The sequence below is a fragment of the Neopelma chrysocephalum genome, unplaced genomic scaffold, assembly GCF_003984885.1.
Source record: "Neopelma chrysocephalum unplaced genomic scaffold, ASM398488v2 Primary Assembly neopelma1_80, whole genome shotgun sequence".
NCBI classification, from domain to species: Eukaryota; Metazoa; Chordata; class Aves; order Passeriformes; family Pipridae; genus Neopelma; species Neopelma chrysocephalum.
In genome coordinates this window covers 1,130,175-1,147,948 of record NW_020897741.1, presented here as the reverse complement: position 1 = coordinate 1,147,948, position 17,774 = coordinate 1,130,175, and the positions used below count along the sequence as shown (strand labels likewise).

General features: G+C 39.0%; 1 protein-coding gene across 8 annotated transcripts in view; it reads right to left on the bottom strand.

Annotated features, from left to right (window-relative positions):
* Positions 1-17,774, bottom strand: part of ITSN2 (intersectin 2) — an 82,469-nt gene that overhangs the window by 40,697 nt on the left and 23,998 nt on the right. For 6 of the 8 annotated variants that reach the window (XM_027690112.1, XM_027690117.1, XM_027690119.1 and 3 more), the window contains 9 exons: positions 11,250-11,342; positions 9,549-9,612; positions 7,588-7,751; positions 6,094-6,291; positions 5,691-5,787; positions 3,772-3,914; positions 2,685-2,748; positions 357-494; positions 183-268 (listed from right to left, as the gene is read on the bottom strand). In XM_027690112.1, coding sequence (XP_027545913.1) covers positions 183-268; positions 357-494; positions 2,685-2,748; positions 3,772-3,914; positions 5,691-5,787; positions 6,094-6,291; positions 7,588-7,751; positions 9,549-9,612; positions 11,250-11,342 — 1,047 coding nt within the window. The remainder of the gene's footprint in view (positions 1-182; positions 269-356; positions 495-2,684; positions 2,749-3,771; positions 3,915-5,690; positions 5,788-6,093; positions 6,292-7,587; positions 7,752-9,548; positions 9,613-11,249; positions 11,343-17,774) is intronic. The other 2 variants (XM_027690116.1, XM_027690118.1) reach the window with 1 other exon arrangement.

Sequence of the window (17,774 nt, the reverse complement as noted above, 5' to 3'; positions counted from 1 at the left end):
CTCAATTCTATTAGATGTAACAGGCTGACTATATCTACTTAACCTTCCTATCATCCAAGTTAAAAGGGATTTAGCTCCTGAAACGAAGCTCTCTACAGATTTGATTGTGTCTTCCACTTTCTACAGGTTTCAGTGCCTTTCAGAAACAGCCCTGTACCTTAAGGATGTGAACCCTCTTCTACCTGGCTGTTTTTTCTGTGGCTCCTCCTCTTGCACAGGCTGGTAAGATGGCAGAGTTCCATTTATATTTTCAGTATATTTTCCACTCCTAGAGGGGAAAAAACCCAAACCACCATTGTTAGAGAAACAGCACAGTTATGTTCAGTGCATCACATTTCACTGCCCTCAGTGATTACCTGAAGGAAGGTGGTACCAGCTCGAGAGGCAGAGTCAGTGGCAGCGGTTGCCCAGCTTTGGCCATGTCAGTGAGGTGCATGGCCAGAACAAACTCATCAGCCTTCAGCTGCCCATCTCCATCAATATCAGCCAGCGACCTGCAGGGTTTTAACAGCAATACCAATTAGGAACAAACAGCACAATCCCTCACAAGTGACAGCTGAAATTATTTACTATAATTTTTAAAATAGAGAATTCCCATGAAATGTTCTGGTAAAAATACTATTAATATCAGGAATAATTGATGAAGGGGATAATATTTTGTTAATAATGTACTGTTATCCAGATCATAGAATCCCAGAATGGTTTGGGTTGGAAGGGACCCTAAAGATCATTCAGTTCCAACCCCCTGCCAGGGACACCTTCCCCTAGACCAGGTTGCTCAGAGCCCCATCCAGCCTGACCTCGAACACTTCCAGGGATGGGGCAGCCACAGCTTCTCTGGGCAACCTGTGCCAGTGTCTCACCACCCTCACAGTGAAGAATTTCTTCCTAATATCCAATCTGAACCTGGTCTCTTTCAGTTTGAAGCCATACCCCCTTGTCCCGTCACTGCAGGCCCTTGCAAATAGTCTCTCTCCATATTTCTTCTAGGCTCCCTGCAGGTACTGGAAAGCTGCAATTAGGTCAGCCTGAAGCTTTCTCTTTTCCAGGTTAAACAGTTCCAATTATCTTATTAAGTTTCCCTAAAATACTGCAAAAAGGATTGGAAAGGGTGAAAGACATCTCTTGATTTATTGCATCACCAGTAGAAGAACTGGGAAGAGAATCCAGGACTGTTCTTAACCAGCTCAAAATGCTAGAAAACACTTTTTCCACTATTTTTTTAAAGCAAAAGAAAATATTATATAAAATTACATAAAATTCTACAACAGGAACCTTTGCATAGAATTCTTTTTCCCCTTTGTGTCTCCTTGACAGTGTAGGGAAGACATGAGCTGCCGCAGAGTACCTCGCACTGGGTAGGAAAAGGATCACCTACACCCTCTAAGGAGAAGGTGACTGTATAATCAGCTTACAAAACGTTTCCCATGCAACTGGGGGGTGGTGGTATGTGTGTGGGAAACCAATGAAATGGTTCCAGAGATGCAGGCAAGAAAGTTCTTTGAGAAAGGATCCTGCTGTCTATGTACATACAATTGCTGGAATGTATCCTTAGACTGCAATTGAGTGAAATGCTTAATAAAATAACTAATCACTAAAAAGAAGCAGTAAAAAACCCCAACCTATGGAAAACAACAAAACAAACAAAACAACCCTCATCACCCACACATATAAACCACAGTGAAAAACAAAAGCAGATGACAAAATGTGATTTTTGTTATGTTCACACATCAGCAATATTCACATATAACAGCACCATTATTACAGTAATTACCATGAATACAGCACCCAGTAGAAATATTAATAATTCCTTACTTTGGGCAAAACTGAAACTTGGGCTGTTAATCCTCTCTACATGGGCACACAGACTGCCTTGCACTGGCTACTGACACCTTCAGGATACACACCCAGGAGAAAAAACAGACCCTACACACCTGCTTTATTCCCCCGCACTCTGGAGCTGACCTACACAACCCACGCTCCCTGTTTACCTTTGCAGCATGTAACCAAACAAGCTGAACAAATAAAAAGAACATTTCAGCTTGCTGCTGCTATAGACAAATGACTGTCTTGGGATACAGGAAGAAAGGAAGCTGAAAAGGAGATGTAAAGCACCAAGCTATTGTGAATTCTGCTGGGCCACTAAATTTTATGTATAACATCCGAGTTATGTCTGAAGGTGTAACCTAAACTACCGTGGCTAGCAGGGCAGATTATTAAAAGCCTTCAGACAACTGTAACCACTTCTACCACCACAATAAAGGCAAGTCCTAACAAATGTGTAGTATGCAGGTATCTTTATGGAAACGACAGTAAAACTCAAAAAAGCTGAAGGGTTACTTAATTTTTAATCTTCCTCCATATTTTAAAGCTAACAAGCTAGTTTACAGAATCCTACATTTGAAATAAATGAACCCTCATTTCTGATGAACTAGTGCAACCCTGAATCAGAAACTGAAATTAGTAACTGTTCTATTATATGGACTTTAACAAACAGAGTGAAAAATTATGTCAAGGTGTCTTTTGGAAACGTAACTAATGAACAAACTAGTTTAAGTAGCAGCTTAGTTTCTGTTTATGATTTTAGATCTGTGGTGTCTCTTTATAATTTCTTATTTAATAAAGCACATTTCCTCTATTAACACCATAAACACATTGAATTTCTAATCAGTAACTAAACTCACCAAATAGTAGCCAGCTGAGTCTGTGAAAGGTTTGATTGCAGAAGGGCATTCCTTGCTTGAAATCCTTAGTGAGAGTGTCAAAGATTTTAACAAAAATAAACACTTTGTTCAAAGATTCACACGAGGCAAAAAATGGGTCATGAACTGGGGCATGTTTATTTTTTGTATCAATCTAATCCATTTTCATCGGTTGGTTTTACTTTCAGGCTTAACAACAGGCATTACAACCTGCACACAATGAAGATATAAGTATTCTTGTGTACATTTTTTCCACTCAGAAGACCTAACAGGAAAGCTGACGTGAAAAAGGGATATTTATGGTAATCCCCACAGCTGTTACAAAAGCACAGCTGACTGTCTACCTAAACCTTCAGCTAGCACACTGGAAAGCTGTCAGCTTTCTTTGGTAGCAAAGAACCATATACCCTTCTAGGCAGCTTGATGGAATCTTCAGCCCCAAATCAACTGAACAAGCTAAAAAGCATTCTTATATTAACTTTGTGTGAAGTCTTTTGAAACCACCATAATGCTGTGGCACAGCACAGATGTCACTGCAAGTCAAGAAGGAATGACTTCCCTAAATTACTTTGTAAAAATTCCAATCAAATAAAATCCAGGTATCTAAGGAATGACTAACACACATACATAGGAGCGCATGGCACAAAAATGGTTGTGAATTTCCCCCATTTTCAAAAGAAAGAGTCTCAGTCCAAAGAGCAATGCTTGAAAAATGCCTGCTGACTTTACAGAGCTAAATTCCACAGCCTTATGGTTAGTTCTCAGGCCCTTCTACTTTGATCTCACCACTGCCATGCTTCTCCTCTTCCCTGCAACAGCTGCTGTAGCTTCCCCGGTGTATCTGGCTCCTCCAGGTCTAACACAGAGCCCAAGTCAATGAACTGATGGTTATTTCCATTTCTTGGCTGGCTGAAACCCACTCTCTCCTGCACAGGTCTGAATATCAACACTTTCAGCTTTTATTTCATATGCAAGTCAAATCCCAGGCTGGGATTTCATCCCTCACCCTGTGATGTTCCAGAGGCAGAAAACAGTATTTTTTCCCATCCATACCAAACATCATACTCACCTGATAAATATCCACTCATACTTTTGTCAAGACTGTTAAATTTCTGTCTGTATTTTAATCTGGAGGCCTGAGGAACTGCCCAGTCTGAGGTTGTAATCTTTGGTGAATTCCCAGCTAGTGATGCACTAGAGGAAGAATTTGAACTGCAATATAATTTCAAAACCAAACAAAAAAAAACCAAAGCAAAAAACCAAATGAAACCAACCAACCAAACATTAAAATAAAACCAAAAGAGAAAAAGAGATAAAGAAAGAACTCTAAGTCACTTGGCTGAGTAGGCAGGCTTTGGAATAGAAGATATATAGCATTTTCTGATAATATGAAATGACTTCCACAAAGTTTTACCTCTAATAACTTGCTACAAATATTTTCATCACAAATATGGAATTTTACTGTGAAAGTAGGGACACATATTTATAAGGAAACTCTCGAATTGAAGATCTTGTTCCTTTAGCATCACAGGCACTTATGCCACATAATTCATCATTTTACCACTGCAAATTATAGTATAGGAAACCATAGGAAAACATCTCAGCTTTTCTAGGAGTGTTTACAAGGGCTGTGAAGCCTTGGGCAGGTGCCCAAGTAACATCAAGAGGTATGTAAATGAAGAAGCATGAGAATAAAAATGCACCTGATAAACTCATAACCAAAAGCAGCTTCTGACGCAGTTTAAACCACCATATTCCACCTCTACCTCTTCTATTACTGACAATGACAGGCTGAATGGAGCTTTTCCAACTCATTCAGTTTCTGCAGAATAGTGCTGATGGAGTGTTCAGATATACCTGTGAAACTTCCATCTGCTACTCCCAGCGTTCTCAGTGTCCCATCTTTGAAAATGAGACAAACCCAGGGGCATCCAGCCTGCCTTGTTTAAGGTAATCCTCTACCCTGTCAAGTAAAAAACTATTGGAAGTGTTATCCAAGGCGATGGAGAATGGTGACAGAAACAAAGCCTTTCCAGCAGGATGCTGGACAGTCATCCTCTGCATAGAATTGGACAATATGATGGTGAAAATGCTGTCAACAGTAACACTGAAGAAGAGCTACCTTGCAACACTATAGCATCACCAAAAGAAAGCTTTCTGATTAAAAAAAACCCAAAGAAAACCAGGAAGATTATTCCAGGCAAACACCATGCCTACAGTCATCTTACATCTGCTAATGTGAGGAGCCCAGATCCACCCCAAACGTCCTGTGCAGGCAGCAAACAGGTGCAAGAGCCTCTGAGTCACCCTATGGAACTGAGCTGGGGCTGAGATGCCCTCTGGACTGTCTTTTTGGAGACATCCCTGGATGCCCAACTGGATAGATAAGCCTAGTCCCTCACTCTGTCTATGGTAAAGCTCTAAAATTAGTGAACTAGAGCAGCTATTATCAAGATTCATTATCTTCCATTATTCATAAAACAAATTCACACATAAATATTGATAACAAATCCTATTCTTACATGGCTGCTGATTACATGGTGCCCTCTATAATGAATGAGCACATCAATGCACTTTTGCTTTTATAACCACTTGGTAATTTTTACTTCTATTTACTAAAGAGGTACATCCCCTTCTTTTTCACAAAATGGTTAGGGTTGGGACAGACCTGTAAGATCATCAAGTCCAACCATCAACCTGGCACCATCACCACATTCACCACTAAACCATGTCCTCAAGTGCCATATCTGTATTTTGGCACCGCCTTCTCTCATTTCAAGTCCTCACCTACTTCAAATAGTTTTTTCAGATTTACTGAAAATATTACTTATTGTGCATATAAAAAAAAAAATCTATTTTCAGGCTTGGCAGGTCAAATTAGACAAACTAATTTTTAATGACTATATTTTATAAATAGAAATAATCCCTAAGTTTTGGAAGGTATACTACTTAAGAGCAGGACACAACTTACATACTGAACTTTCATACCTGCTAGATCCTAAATCGATGAGAGACTGTGCCTTCTGTATATTAGAACCACCAAACCCTCCTGTCACAGGACCTAAAGAACCAGTATGAGGCAGTGCTGAAAACAAACAAAAATAAAAAATAAACCCAAAGAAACTGTGAAGCAATCAGGTATAAGATAATGCTTTATAATCAACATTCAAGGTTTTGATAGAACAAAAGCTAATTAAGTGCCTTGTTGTTAAGATTAACTAGTTAGAACAGAATTAACACGTGAACTTTGAAAAAAACACCGTTTGCGGGTTGTTTTTTGTTTTGTTTTTTTAAACTCTCATGCGTGTATTAGCATCGCTGTCTGAAATTAGCCATAGAGAAAATGAGATTCACAGTTCTGAGAGCGAATACTGGACTATTCTATACTTACTTGAAGAGAAAGGTACGGACAAAGGCTGCAGAAGGCTGGATGTTCCATTTGGCAACGAGGAGGTACTGACAGAAGGCACCAGGGGAGCAGAGATAACCAAAGGAGGAATGGAAGTCATGGAAGCCAGAGACATGGGAGCTAATGGTGTGATCGTAGACACAGATGTTGGCATGGACAGATTTGGCATACTACCCATTCCTAGAGTAAAATCCAATAATTCATGATTTAATATTGCAGAGGCTTCAGCATGAAATTGGGTCCCTTATGCTAAGCAGAAACTACACAAAGCAACCTGTGTATGGAATACAGTGAGTTAAAATAGATGCTCATGTATAATATCTACCTTTTCTCTAGATTTAGACAAGACAGCTCACAGAGGAAAATATACTGAAGAACACGAATTGAAAAAAAAACGTTCATGAACAAATTCATTCTCAAGGTAGATTTAGTTAGTATTTCACAGCAGAATAAGATCTAGTTTTCTATAATTGCAGCTATTACTCGTTCTTCAACAAACCTTTCCCCATCTGGTCCCTGAAAGAGAATTACAACACACCTCAAAAGCTGTGACAATGCTCTACAGGGAAAAGCTGATGCTGTTTCTGAACTCTCTTCCAAGTGTCAGCCTTGGAAGAATCCATAGGGGTGAAAAGTCCTTCCTTAGGGGCCAATGCTTAGCAAAGGGTTTCCTGAAGGCAGCTGCCCAAGGAAAATAAGGGCACTTGAATTACTGGCTGAATCTTGTGAAAGACAACAGGTGAGATGATGGAAAGCTAGCAGGAGGTAACTGCATGCCAACCACAGCTCTCTGTAAATGCATGCCCTTGTATGCAAACACATGAAGGGCAGGCATTAGTGAAGGGCAGGCATTCTAAATCATGTATGTAATTAAGATATGCATACATTTAATTTCAGCATGGAAGTATGCACCAATTTTCTAATCCAGATGAAGTTATGGATATTTTGTTCTACAAAACAACAAAATAACAACAAGCATGCACTGAATGCCCAAATACCATCAGAAAGGAGTAAAAGTTAAAGTAATTCTGTTCAGTTAATCATTTAACCAGAATAGACAATCTGATTCATTTTGAAAAACGGTGTAAAATAACTGTTCTACCAAAATGTTGATCTTTGACTAAATTTGACCTTAAAACCCTCACGTATAAATAGGTGAATGAGTTGGAGGGAGACAAAAAAAGACCACGGGTACAAAATCAGAGCCTGCAAGTCAGAGGGCAGATCTGAATGGCCTTCTTGCACCCCATGTCAATATTCAATGGAAGGTTTTTCTTTATTATTAAACATCTTCATAGAATGAAATTACCAAAAACATCAAGAAAGTGACTTGATGAATTTGCTAAAGAGGAATATCCTTGGGTTTTTTTTCAGTGATTCACTAAACTTTCATGGTCAGATTAATGCTTTTATTTGGCTGCAATTAACTGTAGTTTTTTACCTCTGAACACTAAGTAATTATATATTCATAAGTACCAAAGCGAGCTGACATTAGTGGTGAAAATACTGGAGCTTGTTTCATGACAGGAGGGAGAACTGCAGGCAAGTGCTGTCCTTGCAATGTCAGCTTGATGAGTTTCATGGCTATAGAGAACTCCTGTTGATTCATTTTTCCATCCTTGTTCAGGTCTGATAGTGTCCTTAAAAACAAAATAAAATAAAATTAGAAAAGCCCATGAGGAAGAAACATAAATTTAACTTTTTTTAATTAACAAGAAGCTTTTCTATCAGATTTATTTACTGGTTTTGTACAGGAAAACAAAAAACTTGCTGTAACCGTTTGTTGATTTTCTACTTTTGACATTTACACCCTCAAAAGTTTAAGAAGTTTCACTACCCACTTTGCAGTCTTCTTCAGAGTTCAGTTTTAAAGTTGCTGTATATTAAATACTTAATTCCTGAGAAAGTAGGAAAACATTTGGAAAAGCAGAAGTCTCCTGCCCAGTGGATACACTTGTTGCCTCCAATGCAAGCTTCTGTTATGCTTTTTTCTATGCTACTAGCCAGAATAATCATTTTAAATTAATGTCTGGTAATGTAAGGAATTAATGCAAGAATCTGAAACAGGACGCAGGAGGATGCAGAAATCTGCTGAAGGCACTTTCATACACCACTATGAAAACTTCATTAATTCATAAACAGCATAATGAGGTTTTTTTAAAGCCTGATATCTACAGTGTTTGACACTTTTCCAAATAAACTTAAATACAACAGGAAATTCATGTAACAGTGCATACACACTCACAAAATTTCTGGCCAGACAAATAACACGAAATTTTATTAATACTTAAGCATGCAAGGACCAAGCTCAGGAATATAAATAAAATTAGGAAGGAGGAAAAAAAATTCAGACAATGTTAAGCTACATTTTCCCTTTCATTCTGTTACTACTCAGCATAAAACCCCAAGGCCTTGCAGAAAAATTTCCTTGCATTCTTTTCTAGGCATTTAAATGTCTGGTTCAGTGGTGAACATGGTGGCGGTGCTGGGTTGATGGTTAAACTTGATGACCCTAGAAGTCTTTTCTAACCTTAACTATTATATGTGTCTGAGGAAAAAACTAACTTGCATTTAGTTAGTTTCTTTAATATTCTTTCACAAGTGAGTTGTTCTTAATTATTAAGAGCCTCAACTACGTGCCTTTTAGCCCACGTACGTCTTGGTAACAGCCATGTTCCCCAAAATGAACACAGGATTCTAGTGAAGACCGAGGAGTTACAAGGAAGAAAACGGCTGTTTCAAGTGTTGCCATCACCATTTATATGCTGCAAGGAACAGCACTTTTCCCACTTCCTGTATTACAGCACTAGTTGGTATCTCACAGTGTATTACAACTGTCCTTCTACTAACCTTTTCATTGGCTTTAGATTTTTTCTTCTCCTCTGCTTTCAGTGTATTTTCCACTCCCAGTTTAGTAGCATGTAATTTTTCCCACATTTAATCTTATTGTCATATTTTAGTGGTTACTAGTATTTCAAATGTAATTCAATTTGGTATCTCCAGCAATTCATTAACCCAGTATTCACATATTTTTCCCATATCACTATTTTAAGTGTCATTTTTTTAACCTCTTTTTCTATATTATTTAAAATATAGAACCAGGCTTAACAACGACCTTCCCTCTATGAAATTTGCAATTTATCTTTTTTTTCCTGTTTCAAGCACTTACAGTTTAAAAGGGCTGTGTCCATACAATCCAATTTGAATTGACATCATATGAAAGATCTTTAAAATACTACTTTTTAATTAAGTGTTGGTACTCATATGGGCTGAATCCTTCCTCTAAATTCAGTAAAATGAATACAATGACTCAGACAACACTTCTACCTTGACTGCTGAAAGCCTCTGTGAGACAACAAAACATACCAAAGATGGGAGGTACGCAGCCTTCCAGTACTATCTTTAAAGAGAAAAACAAGCAGTAAAGAACGCCTTACCATATTTCAGCAAGGACTGAAGCTGGTAGTCCTGATTGCAAAAAAAAGGTACGTGCTTGATCACCTATGATAAACAAGAGAGAAAGACAGTCTTTTACACCAGAGACACAGATTTTAAGACGAGCTCAGCACTCTCTCGGGGGATCAGGTTTTCAAAAGGAACCAGCACGCTGGATGCCAAGCTTTCCAGGTTTTTTTTTTCTCAGCTTTTAATGCTGTTTACAGTGATTGTCAGGTACCCATGTACCATGTAATCCCCAATCCTTGCTCTGAGAAGAGATTTCAGATAGCTACAAAAACTTGAACAGGTCACAAATCAATAGCTGTCAACAGTTTAAAAGATGCAAGACTTAAAGAAGTAAAAATGACTGAAAATTTAGTCCTGTTCCAATTACTTTTACAGGAAAGGATGAGCATGCTATTTCTTTCCTTCTCCTCTATCCCCAGTAAAAACTAGGAAAATACCATGTTCTAAATAATAATCTGTTCTGTCAGAGAACACCCACTATTTCGGTATTTCAGGAAGGGAATGGGAACTATTGTGCAATCCCATACCAAGTTCCACATCAACTGGTACTGATCATGCTGTAAACAAACACATAACAAAACACTCACAGTGGTGTTTATGCTTACCTCTGAGTGAATTACAGATGCTTAAAGCTAAGACTTCAGGTTATTCTTTCAGCTCTCTCTTCCCTTATATTTATACACAACCCTTTACTTCAAGCATTTGCCAAACAAATAATGAAGCCTTCAGATGCATGTGCAGGTAAGAGCCCAGTTGTGGCCTAAGGGCAGTCTCCAGAACTGCCTGTTTTTCAGCTGGAGGTAAACACCAACCTCCCGGTGCTGTCACTTAGCCTCAAGATGTGCATGTTCCAAACTGACAATTTCCCACTCTCTTCAGTCCTTTCCAGCCCCAGAAGAGGAAAAGCAGGAGCAACTAGACAGGGCATTAGCAGATAGCTGGGCAGGTAGAAGCAATCAGGGCTGGTCTTTACTGCCCACACACAAAAAACAGGGCATTTTTAAATTAAGTCATTTTACCAATGAACTTGAGTGTTTTCTTGATACCACATGCAGATTCTTACATTTAAAACCTGCAAGTTCTGAGGTGCACAGCAACATGATCCAGTTGTTCCAGCAGCTGAATGCAACTGGAACTGACAGCAGGGCAGTGCAAAATGCCATTAGTGTACCCAGAACCTGCTGAAGGCCCAGTGTGTAATAAATTCCAAGCAGTCCCTAACAAGGACAAGCTGTCAGCATCTCTCTCCCTGCCTCCTCCTCCAAAACAAAGATATCTAACAGCACAGTATTCTCTAACACTGCTCAGACAGAGGAGAGCCACTTCTGGTGTCTCTGGCGTCATTTGCCACAATAGCTACTGTAAGTGCTCCTTGGCAGCCTCCCATCTAAGCACAGATTTTGCCTGATACTCTTTGTTTTCTGAAACCAGACAGAATGACAGCACATAGCTGGTAGCTGCAGAACTGACAGGGTTAATGGAATAGTGCTCCTGTGCCAGACCATAGACGAAAGCTTGTAAAGTTTACTAATAACCTGTGGCTGTTTGCCTGAAGAATATGGTTATTAGTCACACAACAAAGGGCTAGAAATAGGATGCAGTTCTCAAACTGTTTTACAAAGATAGGTATGTGTACACAGAAGTTAATGTGTAATGCAGAGCCTCAGACCAACCTGTAATGTAGCCTCCCGTGGGTTTAAGGCTATCAAACTGCTTGTCGTGCTTGGCCCGCTCTTCGGAGGTGATGGCCCATATGTTTGGACCTCCTGAAAAAACAAACCAAAACAAAATTCCCAGTGAACAACCTTTAAAAAATAAAGCAAGTCGCTTGCAAAATAAAAGCTTGGCTTCTCAAGAGACAAAGTTAGATGTGGACACACCCAGCCCCTACCAGTTTGGCAAGGACGTTATGAAACACAAACCTGCTTCCCAGATGTGCAAGCAGAGCTGAGACAATCCCTCAGCCAGACAGCTTTACCCTCGGCTTTCAAACAAGCTCTGTCGTCCTTCAAAGCTGGTGCAAAGCAGTTTCCTGTCGCTGCTGATTGTTTGCAGCCCGGGCAGGATGCACATGTCTCACCATACCCTGTGTGAGCCAAATACTCCCCTGGTTCACTGATAAACAAATGGCATTCAGTGTCACTCGGGTTCTCATGCAGAGAGGTAACACCCTCCAGCTGCCAAGAAGGCTTGTGCTTTTCTTGTCAATAGTCTAAAAGCAAAATTGTGACTGCTAAAAAAAATATGTTGGGTTTTTCTGACAAAGGAGTGACATTCTGGGCTTTTGTTTGTTTTTTTTTTTAGACAACATACAATTTCAACTTCACATTTTTGATACTTCACAAAGCATAAAATATTGCAGCCTCAGGGCAGCAAATAGAAATTGCAGGGAATAGTCACGTTTACAGAGCTGTGCTGATAATACCAGGCAGAACCAGAGTGACTTTCAGAAATGCTCCAACCTGCTGCATAAAGGCCAGGGTGTGTGTCCTTTGCAGGAAAAGCAGTTTGCCAGAAATAACTGGGTTTGGTTTTTAAGTAGGAGGAAGTTTCAGTCGGGAAGTTCTTGACAAATATTTAATTTTTCATATCAATGAATGTGAGAATTAGCCAAAATTCTGAATGGAAACACTCAAAACAGCATTAAAAGGTTATTACTTCAAAACATCTCTAAAATTACCTTCTCCTGAGCATTACTACTTCCAAAGAACTGTTAATCTGTTCAAGGATTTGTATTGCTCACTAAAAGACAGGGAAGGGAATAAATAATTCTTCTAATAAGACACCAACAACTTGCCTTAGAAACCACAGCACTTTGAAAGGAAGTTACTACAAAGTGCTTCCTCTTTTCCTACATAAATCTAATTTCAAAGCTTTAAACCTACAAAATTTCAAGAGCTTTTTGCACTTTTTTTTCAAAGAACAAAGTGAAGGGACTGCAAGCTGATGTACTTGCCAATATTGACACAGTAATAATGTTAATCATCTCTCATCTGTCTTTATCCATATAAGCAAAGCCATTTTCAAAAAAAACCTTAATGTCTCCTCTCAAGAAGTCCCTGCTAAAACTGCCGTTCTCCTTGCATGTGTACAGATTTAATTCCTTACCCATGTTCCCTAATAGGGAAATACAAATAGTTAAAAAGGCCAAAACAAATCAGAAACTCACTGGGGAGATGGTTGACAGAAAAGATGTGAGAGCATTAGGATACAACCTCTACACACTTCAGTTTGGAGTTTTGCTTCCCTCTCTTGGGGATATACCAATTTTTTTTTTTACTATGGCCTCAATGAAAGGGTCTTCTTGCAGGTTGCATGTGAAATTGCACTTCAAGACGCACCCCCTTCTCTCTTCTGATTAAATGAGTATAAATAAATCTAGATTAGATACTGATAATAAAGTGAAATAAATCTAAATCAGATGCCTGTAAGTCAATGGGCAGTGAGAGCATTGCTGTAATACACAAATAAGGACAACTCATACCCAATGGCAAAAATTAGAGCAGCACTTAGATCTCTTTAAACTGTTAATTTTAAGATACTAGTGGAAAGTGCATGATGTGGTTATGCTTATAGACGCTGTCTGGACAAGATGAAGAAATGCTCCTAAAGCTGCCAGCAGCAACTTCAGAGAACTTGACCATTTTTTTCATTTATGGAAAATATTAACAACATCACATTTTCCTTATATTAAATACTGTTCTTTAATCATCTTTTGAAGCAGGTAGCTACAACACTCCTTGGATTTTTAAAATTGATGCCTGAAGGATTAAGACCACTACAATATATTCACATGGTCAGTGGCTGCAAAGTGATAAAAATACAGTAACAATTCCTTGACTAGAGTTATGACCATCACCACAGCCTCCCTAAAGAATCCAATTTACATTGTAAGGCAACTTCTGCTTACATATGTATCGAAATGCAAAACTTCTCACTTGTATGTAACAAATTAAGCAAGAAGATGGCAATCAATCTTGAAAACCTTCTTATATATTTTAGCAAAACACCTTTTTGAATACAATCTGGTAAATTATGTTTCCCCTCCAACTATGCAATTTGAAGTTTTACATAGCAATGTCTCAAATGTATTAAAATCTTACAGGTCAGCAGTAAAGTCTCATTCAACAAGTGATTCAAGATCCACATTCACTCTTCATTCTCATTTTTGCCTTCATTAACACTCCCCAAGAACCTCATTATTTTTTACACACAAAATATTTTGTGCACTTTTACCTCTGGAATTAGAACTTCGAGGTCCCTTCCAACCCAAGACTGTGATTCTGTGATCTAGTCCAAGCCCAGCAACGAGTAGGGACATCTTTAACTAGGTCAGGTTGCTCAGAGCACCTTCCGACTCAGCCTTGATTGTTTCCAGGGATGGAGCATCCACAGGTTCTCTGGACAACCTGTGCCAGTGTTTCACCACCCTCATAAAAAAAATTCTTCCTTATATCCAGTTTAAATCTGCCATCTTTTAGTTTAAAACCAGTAACCCTTCTCCTGCCACAACAGGTCCTGATAAAATGTTTGTCCCAATCTTTCCTGTAGGGCCCCTTTAAGTATTGAAAACCCACAAAAAGTTCTCCCTGGAGCCTTCTCTTCTCCAGGCTCAACAATCCAAAATTTCTTGCAAGTATAAATGTACTTTAAAAAAACCTTTGACTACAACTACATTATTATATAAACAAGTGCTTCTGCGACCTTCTACAGGTCTTGTGAGCCACTGCAAGCAGGTACTGTCACAGGAAAGTGATAACTCCAAACACACATTATCAAAAGAACATTGTGAGAATGTTTCAGGGACCTGAAACCCTACCATCATTTAAGAGAGAGTGTCTGCCATCTGCAGCCTGAACTAGAACAGGTCATTGTTTTATGAATACAGGTTAATAACCATTGCACAACAAAAATATTTGTTTAAAATAAAAAAATAAAAAACCCCAACAGTTCTGGTAGAGATTCACAGTAAGGGCAGTTAAACCCCACCCACACTTCTTATTTAAAGGATTCACTTGTTTTTTTCCCACTCCTATCTCATACGCTACAGAAACAAGATAAAGAGCACAGCACAAAAGGGCAGATTAAATGCTTAGTTTTAGCTTAACCAGGTGCTCGTGACTCTTTTGATGTTACCATTTGGTGATACAATTAAGTAAAATCTGTGTACAGAAAGCATCATATTAAGATTCCTCAAAATATTGAGCAAAAATACCACACCAGTCTATCTGAAATAAACACTTGGAACGACGGGATTCACGAGGTCTTGGCAATTCCACAAAGCCCGTCGTGACACCATTCTCCAAAGAAATTGTTGGGTTTGCCTTTAGTACAATCAAAACCATCAAAATAAAGACTTAAACGGACAAAATTACTTTGAAACTCGGTTCTCCCATGCGATCACAATCAAAACATGTTACAGTCTTCACAAACACTGTGATTTGTTTCCTGAAACTTCCACAAGCAGTAAAAATGGACACTCAGCACAACTGCTGAGAAAAACCACACTGCCTGGGTTACACACAACCAACTTTTGGGCACGTTGAACTGGGAGGAAGGGAAGAGTATTCCTTTTCTTGGAAGGGCAAAGCTGCAGAAAGAGTCAAACAAACATCTGCTACTCAAATTGTATCATCTAAACTTATCTGGCTTGGCTCAACATTTTTTTGCACTAACATGCCTTCAGTCCCAGGGTTGAGAAATGTCTTGCCCATAAACTAGATCCAGTTAATTTTGCCCAGAGACATTTCTGTTCTTCTTCCTTCCTCACAGCCCTAGTCCTTACTCGTGGCAAGTCATCCATGAATCATAAACTCAGATGCAGGGGTCCCCTCTTCATAGTCACCCCCCTGACCACAGGATGGGCAAGAGGCAGGAATCTTCTTGATGGAGCAGTGGTGAACCTTTGGCTCTCCAGAGGTTCTGAGCTGGTATCAAGTAGCAGTGAACTACAATACTTTTAAAAATCAGTTCTGCACAAATCAAAATACAGTTGCTATTACATGCTCTCATTAGAGGCTTTGCTGCAGCCAATGAATAGTACATTGCTACTTTTCTGACTTAGCTTAAATTTCCTGGATGTTTTCAAGAGACAAATAATTTTTCCAACTCTAGTTGGTAAAATTTTGGAGAGCAAAAATAGTACAATCTCTCTGACAAGATGATCGCTCATAAGAATAAAATCATTATTCTTCTAAAGAGGTTACTTTACAATCTCACAACTTCACAAAAGAAGCAAGACCCACCCGGACTGTACATGACTACACTGCATTTTCAGGAATCAAAACTCAAGAAATGCTGAACTCTGGAGATTTTTCCCCACAGAGACTTTCCCCATAATACAGTAACTATTGTCTTCACTTGCTTTTTTTTGTTTATGAAAAAAACACGTCTATATTGGCAACACTTTTGGAAGGCAGAGGTTAAACTGTCTTTCTGTTCTACACAAGGCTGACACTTTCAGAGAAGAATTGAGATAAACGTCAGGACTGGCAACTGTTCTTGAGACCCAACATGGGAAACCTGGACTCACAATCCCAGAAATGTCTCTGCAGATTCCCTATTCCAAAACAGAAAACCAACAGTGAAAGCTCCTTTACTTTCCCACTCCTCAACTCTACAACACATCCAAGAGTTCAAAGTCACATGTGGAATCCACCCATGTAGAAAGTCCATACGGAATGACAAAGACCCACACAACTTGAAGCTCAACATGATTTTAATGTCATGTTAAGACTTCTCTGAAGATGACAAAACACATACTGCCCTTACCTTCATGTAACAGGTTATTTCTGTAACTCAGTGTGTTAGCACTCACAATTTTCTACCGTTGGAAACAAGCTGGGGATTTAAACAACATTTTCTGTTCCTATGAGTTCATTTTAAATAAAAGACACCTCTCTACAAGAGAGTATGGGAGTCTGCTTATGGCATTTTGTAGGAAAGCTCAAGAAATGTCTTTACAACACTACATCAGACAGGTTATCTTCTGAATATAAAAAAAAAAAAGGACTGGCTTTGATGGGCTGCCAACATCAGAAAGAGAAACAAACAGTGTTTTACTTAAAATGGTAAATTACCATTGAAAAAGACCGGAGAAAAGAAAGTGCAGTTCTAGAAGAAAAGTAAACAGACTTAAAAAACACTTTGTAAGACCTCTGCCACTGGTTAGTACCACCTATAGGCAACAGGTAGCTGTAGTGAGAGCAACAGTGTTAGTGATAAGGGCAACTTTTCACTTGTGGAAAACTGTAAGACATTTCTTACATTCTCCGAAGAACTGTGTTTGTTTTTCACTCACAGGCATTGCTTGTTTTTCTCTAATAAAAACTACGCTCCTACAACCTACAAAGTTAATTAACTCCACAGAGATTGTAAACCTAAATTGGAAGAGCATTCCTTGTACACGTAAGTCACGAGGATGAGTGATTATACCACCACCTTTTTAACCATCCAAAAAACTAGCATGAAGCTTCATAATGACCCTAAATAAATATTTATCCCTATGTTTAAAGACAGGGGAATTTCAGCACAGACATGCAGCAACGTGCCTCAAGCTGTACAACAAGGGGTTTTCCTTAATGCAACCAGCAATCGCATTATAGTCTCCCATTAGGAGCCTCCAGAGAGTTGTTTGGTCTAGGACATATTGGGATAAATCTAATAATTTCAGTCTTTCTGTGTTTGTAGATAAGTTTACCACAAAATTATTTATTACAGATTGGATTTAATGTTCCCAACTGAGATGTTGAGTCAGACTTCTAATTTTTCCTCAGTGGTGAATAAACACTCCAGAAGTCTGAAAACAAACAGAACTTTCTACCATTAGTCTGAACTTGAGATTCCTTATCAGTCTTATTGCTATTTTCAATATTTGCTTCCCTCCTTCGTTGTGGTTCTTTATATCAAACGTAAGAGAAAATGCTGACCAATAATCAGCATTTATTCCTATTTAGTTGTGCTAATGTGTCCACCACTACTTCGGTGGCTTTGAGTCCCTCTCAAGGCATCACCTGCTCTTCCTTGAGGACTGCACCTCCTATTCACAGTTCCCATGATCTCAGGCCGTGGCAGAAGCCACATACAGTCTCCTTTCACAACACATACGTTAATCTTCTGACTACTTGACCTACCAGAAATGCTTCATAGAAGCTCTCAGCACATTAAGCAACACTGTGGCAACTGCCAGAAGAGAGGGG